Source organism: Dipodomys merriami, unplaced genomic scaffold, assembly GCF_024711535.1.
Source record: "Dipodomys merriami isolate MVZ:Mamm:240054 unplaced genomic scaffold, mDipMer1.0.p SCAF_50, whole genome shotgun sequence".
Classification (NCBI taxonomy): domain Eukaryota; kingdom Metazoa; phylum Chordata; class Mammalia; order Rodentia; family Heteromyidae; genus Dipodomys; species Dipodomys merriami.
In genome coordinates, this window is record NW_027206069.1 from 6,256,755 (window position 1) to 6,274,899 (window position 18,145).

Below are 18,145 nucleotides of genomic sequence, written 5' to 3' on the forward strand. Positions count from 1 at the left end.
TCAAGTTCACAGAAAACCTAGAAGCTGTGAGGAAGAGAAGTCGGCTTTCAGAGTTCAGAGAGCATTGCAGGAGTTCCAGAGGAAGAGAATGTAGATGGGGGGGGGGGGGGGGGAGGGGGGAGAAGGACTCACGAATAGGAAGATGAAGTTTTCAAGGGTTGAAGACAGGCATTAAATGTTTACACATGGAGTGACCATTGAGTACCAGGAAGGATGAATGAGGGTCACGAGCAAAGTAAAATAAATCACTGTGAAATGGGAATACCAGGATAAAGGGGAAAGCAAGAAGCTTCAAGAATGGAAAAGACACAAATCTAGTTGTTTTTTTTAAAAAAAAGGACACCCTGTTGATTTTGACTGGATATTCATATAAACTTTTTAAAGAGATGAGTGATAGAGCTAACCCTTATCTGTAAGTTTTGAATTTATATTGTTTCATCCCATGTACAAAACCATTTTTTTCCTACCAAAAAAAAAAAAAAAAAAAAGAACAAAACACAATAGGGCTGGGGACATGGGTCAAGTAGTAAAGCACTTGTCTAAAAAAGCACAAGGTCCTAGGTTCAATCCCCAGCACCAGAAATGGAAATACAATAAAGGTGGATGCTAGAAGATGACTTGGCTGTTAAGAACAGGAACTGTTACAGTTAATAACCCTATATTTCTCTTTAGTAGAACAAAAGATAGCCTACTTCAAATTTCCAGGACTCAGAAAGTTTACCATTCCCAGTTCTCTTTAAAAAAAAAAAAAAAAAAGTTACTTGAACTTATACTCTTAAAATTTAATCCAGTAAAAAGGAAAGATAACAAGAATAGTAACAAAATATCAGTTTCTCATTAAGTATAAGTAATTGATATAGTACATAAAACAAAAACAAAAACAACTAGAATTGAAGTCTTACTGACTGTAACATGAGATGCTCTGGGTGTTGCTGAGCTGTTGTCTCTTGTGGGAAAAGATACAAGGGCCTAATTAGCTCAAAATGTTCACACACAAACAAGTTAAAATAAAAAAAATAAAAAAGAGGAGCACTTAGGGTATAAGATTTCACCATTTCACACTCTACTCCCCCAGCCCACCAAAACCTTTAGAAACGAGTGGCAAATAAGCATGAAAAGCCAGCTTGGTGTGGCTCCACACCACCAGCCTCCATGGTGTTGGCCAATAAGGCTGGAAGCCATTTCCAGGAAAGACCATGGCTGCCATTTGCCACCAAACCACAATGGGAAGAAGGCTGTAAGGAAACACTGCTCAGAAATTTTTTACAGTTATCCCAATTAGAAGGTATAAACAAGGTAGCTTGGAAAATTAAGGTCTGAAAAGTCCTTGGAACAGGAGGCCCCTCAAGATCCCCACAGAAATCCACCAAGAGCAAGACCTGACATTTTGTCTCTTCCTGCAGAGAATAAGCCTAAACAGAGGGGGCAGAATAATGGAACCCATTCAGGATTAGGTATTTTCAACAATCAGAAGGGAATTACCAGAACAGATGACAAAAAAGAAAATAAATAAGAAACACATAAAAGAGCTAAAACTATGTGAAAGAAAACAATGAAGCCTTTCTTTCGCTGTGGATTAACTAACAATACCTCAAATCAATCACTCAAATTTCTGACTCTTCTAGTTTGGAAGAGAAGGGAAATGAGAAAAAACATCTTCTGCCCTATTGCTCACCAGATCCTCTGCTAATACTCACACCTTTAGGCAACTACAATCAACAGACAGTATCAAGCCCACAAGTCCAAATTATGAGGAAATCAGAACAGTTCATAGGATGTGGAAGCCCAATATTCACGTGTAGATAAAGCTCAGCATGAATGAGAATAAGAGGAAAAGTATGTCAACAAGTTAAAATACAAAAAGACAAAAAGAGAAAACAAAAGGAATATTAATAGCATAAAAAGCTGGGTGTGGTGATACATATTTATAACGACAGCAATTGGCAACAGCCTGGGCCAAAAAGCCAGTTCAAGACCAGCCTAGACAAGGCTTGTCTCAAAACAAAAAAAAAGTGTGTACATACATATATACATCTAAAAGAAAGAAAATATGGTTCTTCAGAAAGAAAGGTGAGGGGGAGAAGGTGAAGTAAGGAGGTCAAGTCTGGCCAGCGCCATATTGGCCACGTGGTGGATGGCAGGGTCTGGCATCTTGTCTTCATGCGGGGGGGGGGGGGGGGGGGTAGAAAGGAGGGGAGGGGAGGAACCCCTCCCACTGCCATCACCTGCCTCCCAGGTAATGGGCATGCCTGGACCTGGAGGCAGGTGCCGCCTCTGTCAGCCTAGTGCCTAGGACTGGGAATTTCCTGAGGATATGCCCCTGCTCCCACCTATTTAGGCTCGGACCGCCTAGCTGCCAGGACTCCATGCCACCTGTGTCTCTGTGGTCGTGTCCTGTGTCCTGTCTCCTGGCTCATCTCCAGTCATCATGGCGTCCCAATTCAGCTCTCCATTGGAGCTAAATTGGCTTATTGGTATTGTTCTTATTATTTCTTTTCTTTTTAGTATGTTATATGTACTTGCATGCTGCAGGCCTTTGTAACAACTGGCAGCCTGCAGCCTGTTAACTATATAATAAAGACTCCAATATTCTATATTTTAAAATGTGGCTTCTGGGATGATTTACCTTACAACAAAGGAAAAAGAAAGGTAACTTTGGGGTAATCACAGATAAAGAAAAGAGAAGAAAAGAAAGGAAACAAGAAACAAGAGGACCAATTACACCATTTTACCAACACAAAAAGCACCGCTACAACTGAACTAAGTGGAAGAACATGGAAATGGAGAGAGGAGTAGACCATGTTTATGGAAAAGGATATTACAAAGGTGTTGCTTCCTCCCAAAGTGGTCTACTGAACCAACAAAATCTCAAGAATACTTCTGTGGAAATTAATAGTCTTGCTTTAAGATTTAAATGTAAACTCAAAGGAGCCAAGAAGGGCAAAGACAATCTTAAAGCAATGTTGGAGGACTTACATGGGTCAGAGAGAACGATGAAGCCCAGTGGCATTAGTGCAAGGATTGATGCATACCAGGCTGATGGACAGAACAATGTGTCAGGGAACAAACATATTTACCCTGTAATCCTCTGGGTACATTATGGTCTTCTCAACATATGGCCCAGATTAACCAGATACCCAACATAGCTACACCATGCATAATTTATCTACTTCTGTGAAATAATGTGAAGGTCTTCATGATCTTGATCTTGAGGCTGGCAAAATTTGCCTAAATACAATATAAAAGCATTAGCCATAAACTGTAAGACTGACCAATTCAGCTCCACTAAAAGAACTTCTATCAATAGACACTATATTAAAAGATTTATCACAGACTGGAAGGTGGAATGTGCAGCACACATACTCAAACTCTGGCAAATCAAAAGGAAGGTGATAACATTAGGAAGAGAGAGAAAGAGAAAAGAGAGAGAGAGAGAGAGAGAGACTCATGTGTATGTGTGTGTATGTGTTGTATGTGTTGTGTATGTATATGTGAGAGAGAGAGAAAGAGAGAGAAAGTGAGCACGTGAGCATTATTATTGGAGCTTGAACTTGAGGCCTTGTGAGTGATTAATTGGAGGTAAGGGTTTGACAAACTTGTCTGGCCAGGTTGGCTTCAAACCACAATCCTCACATGTCAGCCACATGAGTAGCTAGGATTACAGGGATGAACCACCAGCACCTGGCTCCACAAATTATATCAAATGGGCAAAAAAACTGAAATGCAAAAATATAAAGTAATAAATATAAAAAATATAAAGTAATAAAACTCAATAAGGCCACTAGGCATACAAAAAGGTCCCTCACAACAATATTCTTCAATGAAATCAAATCACTGGCTCACGCCGATGATCCTAACTACTCAGGAGGCTGAGATCTCAGGTTCTCAGTTGGAAGCCAGCCCAGGCAGCAAACTCCAAGACTTCCATCTCCAATTAACCAGTAAAAAGCTAGACTAGAGGTATGGCTAAAGTAGTAGAGTACAAACCAGGAGCTAAAAAGCCCAGTGAGAGCATAAGGTCCTGAGTTCAATCCCCACTACTGGCAACACACACACAAAAAAAAATCAGTGCACATACACTAAAATAGGTAAAATAAAACATAATGTAATGTCTAGTATCCATGATTGGCAGTAACTGCTGGTGGGTTGGATATAAACTGAGAGGGCAGCTTTGGAGACGTGTTCAGAAGCTGAATATAACCATAGCAATGCAACCTAGTCTGAAATGAACATGCTTCCTGACAGAGATTCCAATAATATTCTTCAGAGCTGTAACAAGCAATAAGATTGAAGAAGTAATAAAAAGTCTCCCAACAAAGAAAAGCCCAGAGCCAAATGGATTCATGGCTGAATACTACCAGACCTTCAGAGAACACCAATCGCCACAAACTCTCCCTGAAACAGAAAAAGAAGGAACGCTGCCGAGATTGTTCAGTAAAGCCAGTATTACCCTCATTCCAAGACCAGAAGCCAGAAAAAGAGAATAGATTAATCTCATGAGGAATACCAATGCAAAAATTTACAATAAATTTCTTGCAAATGGCTGGGTACCAGGAACTCACACCTGTCATCCTAGCTACTCAGGAGGCTGAGATCTGAGAAATGCAGTTCAAAGCCAGCCCAGGCAGAAAGTCCTCATTACTCTTATCTCCAATCAACTCCCAAGAAGCCAGAAGTAGAGCTGTGGCTCAAGTGGTAGAGAGCCAGCCTTAAGCAAAACAGCTCAGGGTCAATGTCCAGGCCCCACGCTGGCACACGTGCATGCATGCACACATACACACAAACACACACAATCATTGAAATAGAATTCAACATTAAAAAAATTAATCATAGGCCATGATCAAGTCAGTTTCATCCTTGGGATGAGTTCAGACGTCCCCTCCAGGCCACATGGTATGTCATAAACCGTGTGCAATGCCATCCCCTGGGAGACAGGAGGAAGCTGCCCACCAGAACAGCCACAGTCTCTCATTCAATTCTGTGCCCGGTTCCAGGCTCAGTGCCAGCAGACAATTATTTAACTATGGGAAGTAATTTTGTTCAGGAAAACGTTGGCAAGTCCAGTCAGCAAATATAACTGAGATAGATAGATAGATAGATAGATAGATAGATAGATAGATAGATAGATAGATAGATAGATAGATAGATAGATAGATAGATAGAGACAGATATACATACATCATTTTATAGTAGGGGTAAAAAATAGAGAAGCAAAGAAGAGTATATGCACATTACTGACAGGGCTAATACATAATAGGAAACTGCAAGGTACCCATAAAAACCACAGGACCACGCTCTAGAAAACCAAGACTTTCTATGGAGTTATACAGGCAACTTAGTCAACACCCTAAAAGAAGATGGCTAATAGCAGTATCCGTGTCCTTCTTACTTGGTGAGCTTCTTCCAGTAAACTAAGCTATTTTTAGCCAACATTACAGGGAAGAATTTTTTTTTCCTGGTACTGGGGCTTGAACTCTGGACCTAGGCTCTGTCTCTGAACTTCTTTTGCTCAAGGCTAGCACACTACTATTTGAGCCACAGAACCAGTTTTAGCTTTTTCAGAGTAGTTTATTAGAGGTAAGAGTCAGACTTTCCTGCCCTGACTGGCTTCGAATTGCAGTCCTCAGATCTCAGCCTCTTGAGTAGCTAGGATTATAGGCGTGAGCCACCAGCACCCAGCTAGGGAAGAATTGTAGTTCCAGAGACCTAGCTCAGACTAGTTACATAAATTAGAACTTCTGCATATAACTATGCAATTTTAGTACACACTAAATCTATTGCATTGTAATGTCAAGATGGGAAGGTCAGGTATTGTGAGTTTTTCCCTTTGGTGGTACTGGAATTTGAACTTAGGGAGGCCCTCACACTTGCTAAGCAGCCACCATATCACTTGAAATAGCCACCCAAACCCAGCAACCCTTTGCTCTTTAGCTACTTTTCAAATATGGTGTCATGTTTTTTGCCCAGGCTAAGACCATGATCTTATCTGTGCTGACACTCACACCCAGCTTGCTGGTGAAGGTGAGTATAACTAACTTTTTGCCTGAGCTGGCCTCTAATTGCAATCCTCCTCATTTCTGCCTACCAGTTAAGTATTACAGGCTAAGCCGCCAGGATCTGGCTAACCCTGTACTTTTTTTTTTTTTTTTTTTGGGGGGGGGTTCTGGTCGTGGGGCCTGAACTCTGGGCCTGGGTGCTGTCCCTCAGCTCTTCAGCTCAAGGCTAGCGCTCTACCACTTGAGCTACAGCACCACTTCCGGCTTTTTTCTTTTTGCTTATGTGGTGCTGAGGAATCGAACCCAGTGCTTCATGCATGCAAGGCAAGTGCTCTACCACTGAGCCACCTTCCCAGCCCTAACCCTGTACTTTTTAAAGCAAGATTTATACTTAGTCTCTTTCTTCTCCAGCTTAAACATTTCCAAGGTTCTGTGCATTAAATAAAACTCTTTGGCTATTGAGCTAACAATATTTCCAAGGGGGTATATTCCTATTTCACTTTAGTTTCCAAATAAACAGCACCATAATGAAGCATGGTTGCAAACAATGGATAAAACTCTGCTTCTCTACTTTTGACCAATTCTTATAAATTCTACTATAAAGGATACCTCTTAGGAACATAAAAATATACATTGAGTTTATTAAACCTATCCCTTTCCAGAAAAGACTTCAGCCTAGTAACTATACAGTTTGTAACTTAAGACTTCAAAAGGAGAAAAGGAACAGGGAGAAAATGCAGCTTCCTGGTAACCAGAGGAGGGGAAAGCTATTATAAACTTTGCTCTTTTAAAAACATAGGTACACTTAGTGGAAGAATTCAGTTATAACACCACTGAACAACTAATATACTATTATCAAAACAAGTATCAGTAAGTGGAAACAATTTGGGGGGGCAGTGAGCAAAGGGGCAGTACACAATGGACAGCAGAATGATGAGCAAATGCAGTCATCATATTCAATGGAAATAATGTAAACACTGAACTACTACTTGAGGGCAGGGATGGGAAAAAGGTGTAGGAGAAAAATGAATGATATGACATTAACCAAGAAACACTATACTTATGGAATTGTAGCCCCTTTGTACAACTACTTTAAAATAATACCAGGGAAAAAAAGGCAGAATACTAGTTTCTCAAAGAGCAAAAGTCTTTTCCTTAAAGCTATATCATCAGCAGAGCCCTGCTTTAAAAGTTAGTCTGGCCCAATTACTTTACATTGCAAACAAAAGAAAGAAAAATTAACAATATTCATCTCACTTCAGTTGTAGAGCTATCAAGAAGTTTGATGGCCTTACCACAACCTAATCTGAATTTTAATTAACTTCTTTTTACTACAAAGTTTAGCCTTGTGTCAGCAGTGAGTATACAAAAAAAAGTCAACTAATCAACTGAGCCTCCCAACGTTGCAACCTTTTCTTTCGCTTTAAGTGAAGCTGTATCCAGATGACCCCACAGGATATTCCCAGCTTCAGGAGCCATCAGGACGGATAGAAGTCCAGGGCCACAGAGGGAAGCTCTGCGGCAGCTTGAACTCTGGTGTCATGTAAGCCAGCCTGCAGAAGCCAGGCTCACCCCAGTGTTGTAGGGACAAAGACAGGGATTTCCAGAGAGTGGGGTACTTTGGACAAGCTCCTTCTGCAGGAGAAATCTTGACTCCACAGTCAGTAAACTTCAGAGGAAACTAGCTGAAAATATTAATGCCAAGGAATCTGACAGAGCAGAAAGTGCATGCTGTCTGCTTCAGCCTGCGTGCGAACAATAGGTTCGCTGCACACGGGCTCCACTTTCTCTTCCCTTCAGTCCTGGATCTGGTTCCCAGCACACTTGCAGATGGCAAAAATGAACAGGTGCAATTGAGGACAAAACTTTAAAAAAACAATGTCTATGCAGCTGTGAGTGTCTAGATGACATTGTATAATGACATTACCATGAGACCAGATTTTCCTGATCCAATTTTGTGATACTAATCACCTTTGTCAGTTAAAGACAGGAATCTCTCTTAATAGGCTGCTCCTGATTTTAAAGATAAAATCTGTTTTCCAGTCTTTTTCTCATAGTTTAAAATTATGAGAGATCCGATGAAACCTACTGAAATTTGAAGTTAATAGCAGAGTTAATAATATGAAAAAGGTTTTTCATTAACAAGATTTCCTGTCCCATATAAAACCGTCAGCTTATTTAGATGATAGCCAAGCAACTCACACCTGTAACCGAGCAGTCAGGAGGCAAGGGCAGGAAGATTGAAAGCTTGAGGCTAGCCTGGCTACAATAATGAGACCTTGTCTTAAAAAATGAAAAACAAAGAAAAGTCATTTTAGTTAAGAAAAGAAACCAGTAAATATAACTAATTATTTAAAAAATAATCAATAGTGCATGTAGAAGTTAATGCAGACCTCTATAATCTAAATTCTAAGGTGCTCTCAGGAGTCCTAAACACTCTGAAACACTTCTAGCATTAAGGTCATCATTTTGATGACCTTGATGATCTTTGAGCTCTCCAACATTCACTTAAACAGCAAAATAATGTTCAAATGACAGAACAGACCAACAAAAAGACCAATTACATCTGCCCAGTTTAAAGAGGTCAAATATTACCACACCATCAACACAGAAAAACTGAGCTAAGATTGAGCCCAAGATATGACTGAGGGGGAAGATGCAGATAATCAGTTGGGTCAGGGTCAGCAAAATTCTTCTGCAGGCTTATCAGCATTACAAGGTACCATCCTAACACATATGCAGCTATGTATGTCCAGTAGTAGCCTATATAGTTATTTTCCACAATCCTCTATACTTTGGCTACACTGTAAAAGGAGTTTGTCCTTGCAAGTGATAAATATTTCATTGTCAAACAATCTATTATTTTCATCACAGAGTTATTCTTGTACTTCACTATTAGCACAGGTTGACTTGTAAGAAGCGCGAGGAGGATGTGAGAGTTCACCTTTGTCACTGCTTTGGATTTCAGACCGCCATTCTCCACAGCACTCAGGTCCAGTTTACCATCATCCTTACTTCCTATGGCCTTTAGCCCTTGCAGAAGAATGTCACGTAAATTCTGATACAGAGGCTTCTCAGTGTAGTTCAGTAATTTCACAGTTTCCAAGTATTTAGCAATTTCACCTGAAAAATAACACCATCCTTTTCTAAACTATAATCAAAATTTGATCTAGTTCTCCTACCTGTACGAACATAATTTATGACTACCATAAAATGAGAATGTGTGTGTGTACATCTTGTCAAGAAGAGTCTTTTGTTGCAATCACTTGTCCAATGAAAAGTATGTTTTTAATTTGGGAATTGACAGGTAAGCAAAATAAAAATAAATTTTAAAAAATTTTAGATAGACTGTAAAAACAAATGGTAATTGTGAAAGACAAAAAATATTTACTTAAGACTTAAATGTCAAAAAGCACAAAAAGAACTAGAGTAGACTGGGAATAGGATATACTACTCTTGTTTTTCTTTTTATTTTGTGCCAGTACTGAGGGCCGAGTCTCAGTCCCTTGAGCCCAAGCGCTATCCTGTAGTTTTTCCACTCAAGGTTGGTGATCTATCATCACTTGAGGCACAGCTCTACTTCCCACTACTGAGTTTTGAACTCAGGGCCTCACACTTGCCAAGCAGGTGCTATGCAGAACCCTAGCCCTTTGGGCTTTTTTCATTTTTTTAAATATAGCCTCTCATTTATGCCCTAGCCAGCTTGGATGCTCTTATTGATATGTCCTACATAGTGGAGATGACAGGCATCTGTCACCATATGCAGCCTTTTCATTGGTTGAAATGAGGGAGGAGGGAGAATCTTTCAAACGTATTACCTGAGCTGGCCTCAAACCATGATCTTCCTGATCTTTGCTTCCCATGTTGTTAGGATTATAAGTGTGAGCCACCACACTGGGCTTAAAATAAAGATTATTAAAATTAAATGTCCTTAAGTACAATGAACTGAACAACTGAATGAGTCTCACACAGCCACCCAACTGTGGAGTGGGAAGTGCCTCTTTGAGATACCCCAGTACAAAGTCTACATCTAACACCACCAGAACTTGTGCATGAGACATATTTCATGGGCATCACACTTTTCTCCTCCCTACCCACATCTCAGTCTTTTCCTACCTGGCTTGTTTTTCTCAGGAAAACATTTATCCATCAAGCCTGCAATATCTTCTCTGTATCTGTTAAAAATGAAACAATCAAACATGGTATCATAGATTATCTATCTAGTAACAGTAAATTGCACACTAAGTAGCATTGTATTACATCCCAAATAGGATTTCAGATAGTCTTCTAAAATAAACCGAACCAACTCCAAAGAACCTTCCTGTTTAACATGTAGTTTCTAATTTCTACACTGGTGTCAGTTAAAGCTACTGTTCTTAGCTGGATATGGTGGTGCATACCTATAATTCTAGCACTTGGGAGGCTGAGGCGAAAGGATCTCAAGTTCCAGGAAAGCCTGGACTACAAAGCAGGACCCTTTCTCAAAACAAAAAACACATACAAATTTTAAAACAAAACATAAAAACACTATAGTTCCTGTCCAGAAATTCTGACTAAAACCATTTTCCCTAGCATAACTTATCCCCCTCCCCCACCAAAGTTTTAAGTTGTCCTTACCTAATTTTGGAATCTCTAACATAGTTTGGATCTTTCAAATTATCCTCCCAAGGAAGATGGCCGCTAAGCCACTGGATCATGCAATAACCAAGTATTTCCAAATCACCACGTCGTGAAGGCGCTACAAATACAAAAGAAGATTAAGCACACTAAAAATCATTTTCAAGGTCCAGGTTAGGGTGTATATAAAGCAGTCAGTGAAGTGAAGCAGGCTACTCCAGGCTCTTTCCATCATCGTGTCAGCTCTTACACTGAAAGAACTGAGCATTAGGCCTCATTACAACAAACTTATCTCTCACTAACGAATATCCAAACTCATAAACTTTAGGATCACAAACTCAGACTATTAATCTAGGAAAACAAAATTATGAAACTATGACACATGTAATATTGTGTTTGGAAAGTATAAATCCAACCAGCCTGCAATCATACATAAAAGTAATTGGACATCCTGAGTACAGGTGGATGAACCTGCTCAGTCATCTTCAAGCATGGTGGGAGACACCCTGTTCCACAAAAGTGGGAGAATAGGCGGACACTGGTGGCTCACACCTGTCATCCCAGCTACTCAGAAGACTGAGATCTGAGGATCATGGTTCAAAGCCAGCCCAGGCAGGAAAGTCCGTGAGACTCTTATCTCCAATTAACCACAAGAAAACCGGAAGTGGTGCTATGGCTCAAGTGGTAGAGCACTAGCCTTGAGCTGAGGGACAGCACCCAGGCCCAGAGTTCAAGCCCCACAAACCACCAAAAAAAAAAAAAAGGAGAATAACCTCTATCCCCTTTCCCATCCCCACTTTGTCTCTTCCAACCCTTATCTATCTGCATCCATCAAGAATTGTGTAAGAACTCAGTTGAAAACATTAGTAGGGTTTCTCATTCAAAAACTGTGGACATACCCACGCCATTGTGAGCATCGATGCTGGTGAATTCAATAGTGCCATCATGACATCTTTTGGGGTCTTCTTTGTATTCTTTATGAACTCCTTCTGGGCAGTAGCGATAAGCAAGGCCATAATCCACCAAGTACACCTATAAATTTCCAATAATCAAGAGAATTTAAAGGCAAAGCCATTGTACGTGCTTCTTTAAAATATAGAATTAAGGGCTGGGAAGGTGGCTCAGTGGTAGAGCGCTTGCCTTGCATGCCTGAGGCCCTGGGTTCAATTCCTCAGCACCACATAAGCAAAAAGAAAAAAGCTGGAAGTGGCGTTGTGGCTCAAGTGGTAGAGCGCTAGCCTTGAGCTGAAGAGCTGACGAACAGCGCCCAGGCCTAGAGTTCAGGCCCCACAACCAGACCCAAAATAAATAAATAAATAAATAAAAGATAGAATTAAATATTATTTGGGGGTCAATTCACCTACAAAGGCAAACACTCCAAATGAGTGAAATGCAAAATGCACACAGTAATTTTTTTTAAAAATCATTTCATTTACTTAAGGAGATCTAAGTCAGAAACTTGCACATGCTTGATCTACAATTCTACTGATCTACAAAACCAGCCCAGGAATCTGTTTTGACTAAAAATATTAAATGATCATGTGACTATATTCTGGATAATACCATTTGATACTCTTGATATACTTTTTTTAGAGAAGTATATGATAAACTTATAATTAATCTTGTCTTGTTGAGCAAGGCTCATAGAGCTTACACTTTCTCACAAAGTCTAATACAAAAGTGAACACAAAAGTAAACCATCAATACATATTGAAATACAAACAATCTCCATGAAAAGAAGCACACAGTACAAGATGCTAAATTAATTAACACATGATGCAACAGTTATCTTCTATTCCTATTTCTTCAGTTATAAAATGGTCAAATATCAATTTACTACATACAAATACTTCAAGCTTTCAAATAATGATCTGAAGGCTGAACATGGTGGTGTAGACCTGTAATCACAGTTATATATCAGGTACAGATAGAGGACGGCAGCTTGAGACTAGCCCGGACAAAAAAGTTAGCAAGACTTTACCTCAACAAACAAGGTGGTGCCACAACACACAGCTGTAAGGCCAATTTTGCAGAATGTAGAGATAGGAGGATCAAAGCCCCCTAAGGCCAGGCTTGGGCAAAATCATAAAAATCTATCTGAAAGGAAACTGAAAGCAAAAATGACTAGGGATATGGCTCAAGTAGTAAAATGATTACCTAGCAAAGGTAGGGCCCTGAGTCCAACCCAATACTATCAAAATAAAGAGAAAAGAAAAAAACAGAACTTTTAGATGAGACTCTTATCTATATTAAATTTCTTTATTTTTATGTCTGTACTGGAGCTTGAATGCTGGGCCTCAAGTCTCTCACTTGGCTTCTCCTTGTAGGCTGGTGCTCTACCTCTTGAGCACAGCTCCACTTCTGGCATTTTGCTAGTTAATTGGAGAAAAGACTCTGGCCCCACTAACTTTATACCGAGATCCTCAGATTTTAGCCTCCTGCACAGATAGAGTACAAGGATACACCACCAGCACCCAGCTTCTTATCTACATTTAAATACTACAAATTAATAATTAAATATTAATCACTTCATAATTAACCTATCTTTGCACAGTGTATCTACACATCTGTATGGCACATATATGTGGTTTTGATTAGCCTATTTCCTGATTTCCTGTTTCCCATAGCCCCTGTTACAGTTCTCCTTTGGGTAACTAAGTACAAGGATAAGGTAAAACTAAAATCAAGTATAAGGATGGATCAAACACTAAAAAAGTAATCCTATCCAAAGCACATGCCTGCAAATTGATGAGTTAAACTTCTGTACTATACAAATGCAGCCTACTTCAATTAATGGGATCCTTACAACTTACTTTCTTAGCTATGTTTGGTTTGTTATTTTGTTTTTGCTATTTGAGATAGCATCTCACCATGTAGTGTAGGGCTACCTGGGACTCTTGAATATTTCCTGCTTCAGCCTCTCAAGTGCTAGGAATACAGGTATACACCACCACACCCAACTCTGTTTTTATCAGAGACGTATTCAACACATTTAAAATGCTTTAAAATGCTTTAAAGTCTTCCTATTACATACAAGACCAAAAAGTGAATACAGGTTAAGTACCATGACCCCACTATGAATGACAACTGAACTTGACAAATTCCATGAATAACAGGCACAAGAAAACTGTGCAGATTCCTCCCTCCATTCCAAGTAAACTGACCCAAATGAAGGGCCAGTAGTAGCTTTTCTCCACTTAAACAATACAAAGTAGAAAGGCATGTAACAAACTTTTAAAAATGCACATCTGAATTCCAAACACTAAGGGTATACAAATTTAGACAGCTCAGATATTTCTGTAAACCAATTGATTTGAATAATCAACATGTTAAAGACCAAATTTTCCAAGTAACAGAACACTTACATTTGATGGATTTCTTGAACAAAGGAAATAAAAAAAGTGACAACGCAGACAGGCAAACATAATTCATTGGTGTACTATGTAATTTTAAGCTTCCACCCCCAAACAGCTATTTGAAATTCATTTTGTATCACAAGCACTTCTTCTGAATATTATTTAGGGTAAAATAGCCAACTTGATAAAGTGCCAGCAAATTGCATCAAAAATGTAGAATGTTAACTAGATAAAAGTGTCAAAAAGAAATATTATTACCCGATCTACTTCATAAAGTAAAACTTCTGCTTGGGTTCAAGAGTTCAGAACAACCATATTTGTTTTCAAACAACATGTTTTAAATAGTAGAAACTAAAGTTATAAAACTACCTGGTCAGGATTCTTGTAGTTCAGAAGAAGATTTGAGGCCTTAATATCTCCATGTACATACTCATGCTCGTGAATATATTCCAGAATTTCCAGCTATGAAAATATCACATACAATAAAATTAATGCAGTACCCAATAGCAGCCAGCAGAGGACCAAGCTTCAAGAGAAACTTGCCTTCACTGTATTAAAAACAATTGTTTTCAAAACAAGAATATAGCTCACATACAATTCTTAAGCTTAGCTGCAACACAGTTTTCCGAGAAAATCTTCTAGCATTGGCTTCATATATTTTCTGAAGGTCACTCCCAAAGCGATCCATTATCATAAACCTGTAACTGAAGACCAACAAAAAAAAAAAAAAAAAAGGAAGGGGCAATGAAGAAAATATAACTGAGGAGAATATCCCAACATTTCACAGACATTATTCTCCTTTCAAAATGATTTTTTTAAGTCAATGTTTAATAAGACAGTATTCTTTAAAATCAAAACAGGAGAAAATACGTAGAAGCTTTGAACATTTCTACTAATTAGAAATCAGGAATTCCTATTTCCTGCCCGGTCTTTTACTCAGAGGGCTTCTTCCAAGTCTGTTATGCTGAGGAGGTAACATTCTACTTACAATAACACTCATGCAGACTGTCTAACACACTCACCTACAATAAAACTAAGATTATCTAAATGAGAATGAGAACCCTGCACTGGTCCCTCTCCTGAGTCCAGTCTGTTTCTAGACAGCCCCACTCCTTCCTGGGGCTGCTCCTCTACTTCCTGGGTACATTTCAGCAGCCCCAACTTTCTGTTATGACCAAGTTTGTCAGAGAAGCTGTAACAACCAAATTCAATAAAAATCCTTTAAATGATGAGAAAGAATAGTTAGAACATTAAACACTCAATGGCCAAGATGTAGAAAATAAATATGCTGGCAAGTTGCAAAGGTTTTTGGTTTTACCACCAAACAGCTGTCACGTCGACCAAGTAACATTACTTCACTTCCTTGGCTGCAATGGTGACAAAAGTAAAATGAAGTAGGGACTCATCTCACTAATGGCTTTTCTAACCCTCAAATTTCAAGACTTGGTATAGACTAAAAAGCCTTACTGGCTTGCAGTAACACTATTTAGCTTTTCCTCTGAAGATCACTCGTGTCTTCAACAGTTTTCCAAATTCCAACTTGTCTGGTTAATCCTTCCAAGCTATCAATAAAAACCAAGACCACACTCAAAATGTGTCAGAATGTCTTCCAACAGGGATGGCATAACGAGACATGCATGCTAAGAGGCAGCTTTGGCCAAACACTTGGTATGAGCATAACACTGTTCAAAGCACAGGAACCTCACTGCATGGATACTAGGGGGCGCTCCTGTAACCTCTAGTTCAAAACAAGAAAACTAACAAGTCTGTCTTCTAGGAAGTGGTGGGCCCACACTTCTAACCACACCAAGTTTCTAAGTCAGGAGAACACAAAATCCCACTTACTAAGAGGTTTATGACAACAATACAGTATGCTTATTTTAACAGGGAAGGAAGAACCAACTCATATATGTATTTAAAAAAAAAAAACATGATAATACAAAATTCAGGATTCTTTACATTTTTGAATTGGAAGAAAAGAGATCTTGTCTGCACATTTTAAATAAATAATGTGGACAATGTGAAGTGTTTTGTCCAAAGTCAAACAGTGGTGTGAAAAAAAGTGTCTTTTCTGTCAAAGTAGTCTGCTTCCTTTCTGTTTAATATTGAAAGAATTTTCTAAAGGGTTCCTGCCTGGGCAGGTGGCTTGACCTTTGTTAATTACGTTGTAGTTATATAGATCCTTTTCCTGAGCACTTTAATTACTACATCCTGTTAGATGCTCCTTGAATTTTACTTGCATTGTTAATTAAGCCACATCCCTTTGTAGATTGTGAACCTGAGCTCAGCCAATCTGAGCAGAGGGGTGGGGCCTGCTCGGTTAGGGATTAAAAAAGGAGCAGCCTGCCTGCTGTGTGTGCTTGCTTGCTGGTTTTTTAGCTGATGGTACACTCTCTCTGCACAGGTAAACTTTGCCTTGCCAAGTTCCTTTCGAGTTGGTGTCCTTATTCCTATGTGACACCCCAACATCCCAAGCTATTTCTAACAGTGGCAGAAAAAAATCACTCATGTAATATTTCCTCTTACCAGGACCTCTAAAGTAAAAAAGGAACAGTAATTTTATCCTGGTTTTCCTTTATAGCAGGCTTTGAAAGGTTCAGAGATGAGACCATAACAAATATTTTTACAAATAAGATTTTACAAATAAGTGATATGTGTAATTACAATAACACATGTTATTACTCCCTCTGTGATAGTCTAAAAGAGGGCTCAAACACTATTGCTCACTTCAGCATAAGGTCTGCTAACAAACTATATTAAACAGGTCTTTGTTTTTATGCACATGGCACATCACTCCTCTAAACAATCTCTTCATCTCACCATGGCTAAATAACAAATATCAACCAAAGCTTCTGCAAATTACATAGAAATTGTCACCACACTCTTCTGGAAAGTCAGCTCCATCACATCACCGAGTACTGTGATATAAGTTACCTCTGAGTAACTCCACCAACATAAAACCTTTGATGCATACTTTTCTAGGGAGTTGGATAAAACAATTCAAGTAACAGGAAAACAAAAACCAGATTAACTTATTTCATAATGGTAACAGCTAACAGGACTTCTGGTGAGGAAGGGTGATTGGAGAACAATCTTACTTTCTATTTCTTCCCACTTCAAAGACGTTTACTCATTATTTTAAAAGAGCCTCAACCAGAAAAGGAAATCAGTACATCATATGTAACTCTAATGTGTCACCTACTCCTTTGAAGGAGACAACTATGCAAACTCAATCTGCAGAAACAGCAGGTGTGAGATCACCACAGGTAAGCGGTGATTAAGATTAAGGATGGAGCCCATGAAGCTCTAGTCAGCACTCTGGCCCCTCTGAGGTTCTCTGGGACAGTGCCCTCATGGGACTGCCTACCATCAGCCTTGACTGTCTCTCTCAGGCTCTGGTCACCTCACAGCAAATTTATTTCTGCAAAACTCTAAGTGACAATGTGGCACACATGGTACAAGCAAACCCACACTCTGTGAGAGATGGTCACATCTCAAATAAGATACTAGCTACCAGCTACCAACACTTACCCTACCTCTCAAGGCTTTCCTAAAAGAACACCAATTTAGTTTCAGGCATTCTATCCTCTCCCACACAACTCATGTTTTACCAGAACAATCACTGTGGCCACTTGGCCTTTGCAGTAACTGACTTAAGAATCAGCATTGACAAAATTTGGACTGAAAAAAACATTAAGGGTTAGCCTGCCACAGGACTGGGAAAGTCTTCCAAATCTGCCTCTAGGAACTTTGCATGAAATCTAGAAATAGGACAGCTACCCTGAGAATATACAAGGAAGAATATACAATAGAGAGGAAAGCCAAGATGAAGGCAAACAAGCAAGTCAGGCCAGGTATGATGGCATACACCTCCTAATCCCAGAACTCAAGACTGAAGATGGACGCCTGACTGCCCAAAGCCAGCCTGAGCTGCACAGAGCAACCCTTCCTGTGTCTTGCCAGTACAAGACAAGGAACCAGGGCCCTTGGTCTTCCTTTACTTGGAACTGAGAGCATTTTAACCAATACACCCCTATTTTCAAACTAAATCTATTCCTGAGGTCTCAGTACCAGCCCAGCCATGAAGCTCCAATCATCCATTCAAATATTTAAATTCTGCCAATTGTGCATTGAAATAATAAAGAGGTTTTCTCCAACTTAGCTATGTGAACAACA

The 18,145-nt window shown here is 39.4% G+C and overlaps 1 protein-coding gene across 9 annotated transcripts in view; it reads right to left on the reverse strand.

The window, feature by feature from the left end:
- The window catches only part of Vrk1 (VRK serine/threonine kinase 1), a 78,010-nt gene that overhangs the window by 15,014 nt on the left and 44,851 nt on the right, over nt 1–18,145 (reverse strand). For all 9 annotated transcript variants that reach the window (XM_069997614.1, XM_069997619.1, XM_069997620.1 and 6 more), the window contains 6 exons: nt 14,565–14,673; nt 14,339–14,431; nt 11,513–11,645; nt 10,614–10,734; nt 10,113–10,171; nt 8,941–9,119 (listed from right to left, as the gene is read on the reverse strand). In XM_069997614.1, coding sequence (XP_069853715.1) covers nt 8,941–9,119; nt 10,113–10,171; nt 10,614–10,734; nt 11,513–11,645; nt 14,339–14,431; nt 14,565–14,673 — 694 coding nt within the window. The remainder of the gene's footprint in view (nt 1–8,940; nt 9,120–10,112; nt 10,172–10,613; nt 10,735–11,512; nt 11,646–14,338; nt 14,432–14,564; nt 14,674–18,145) is intronic.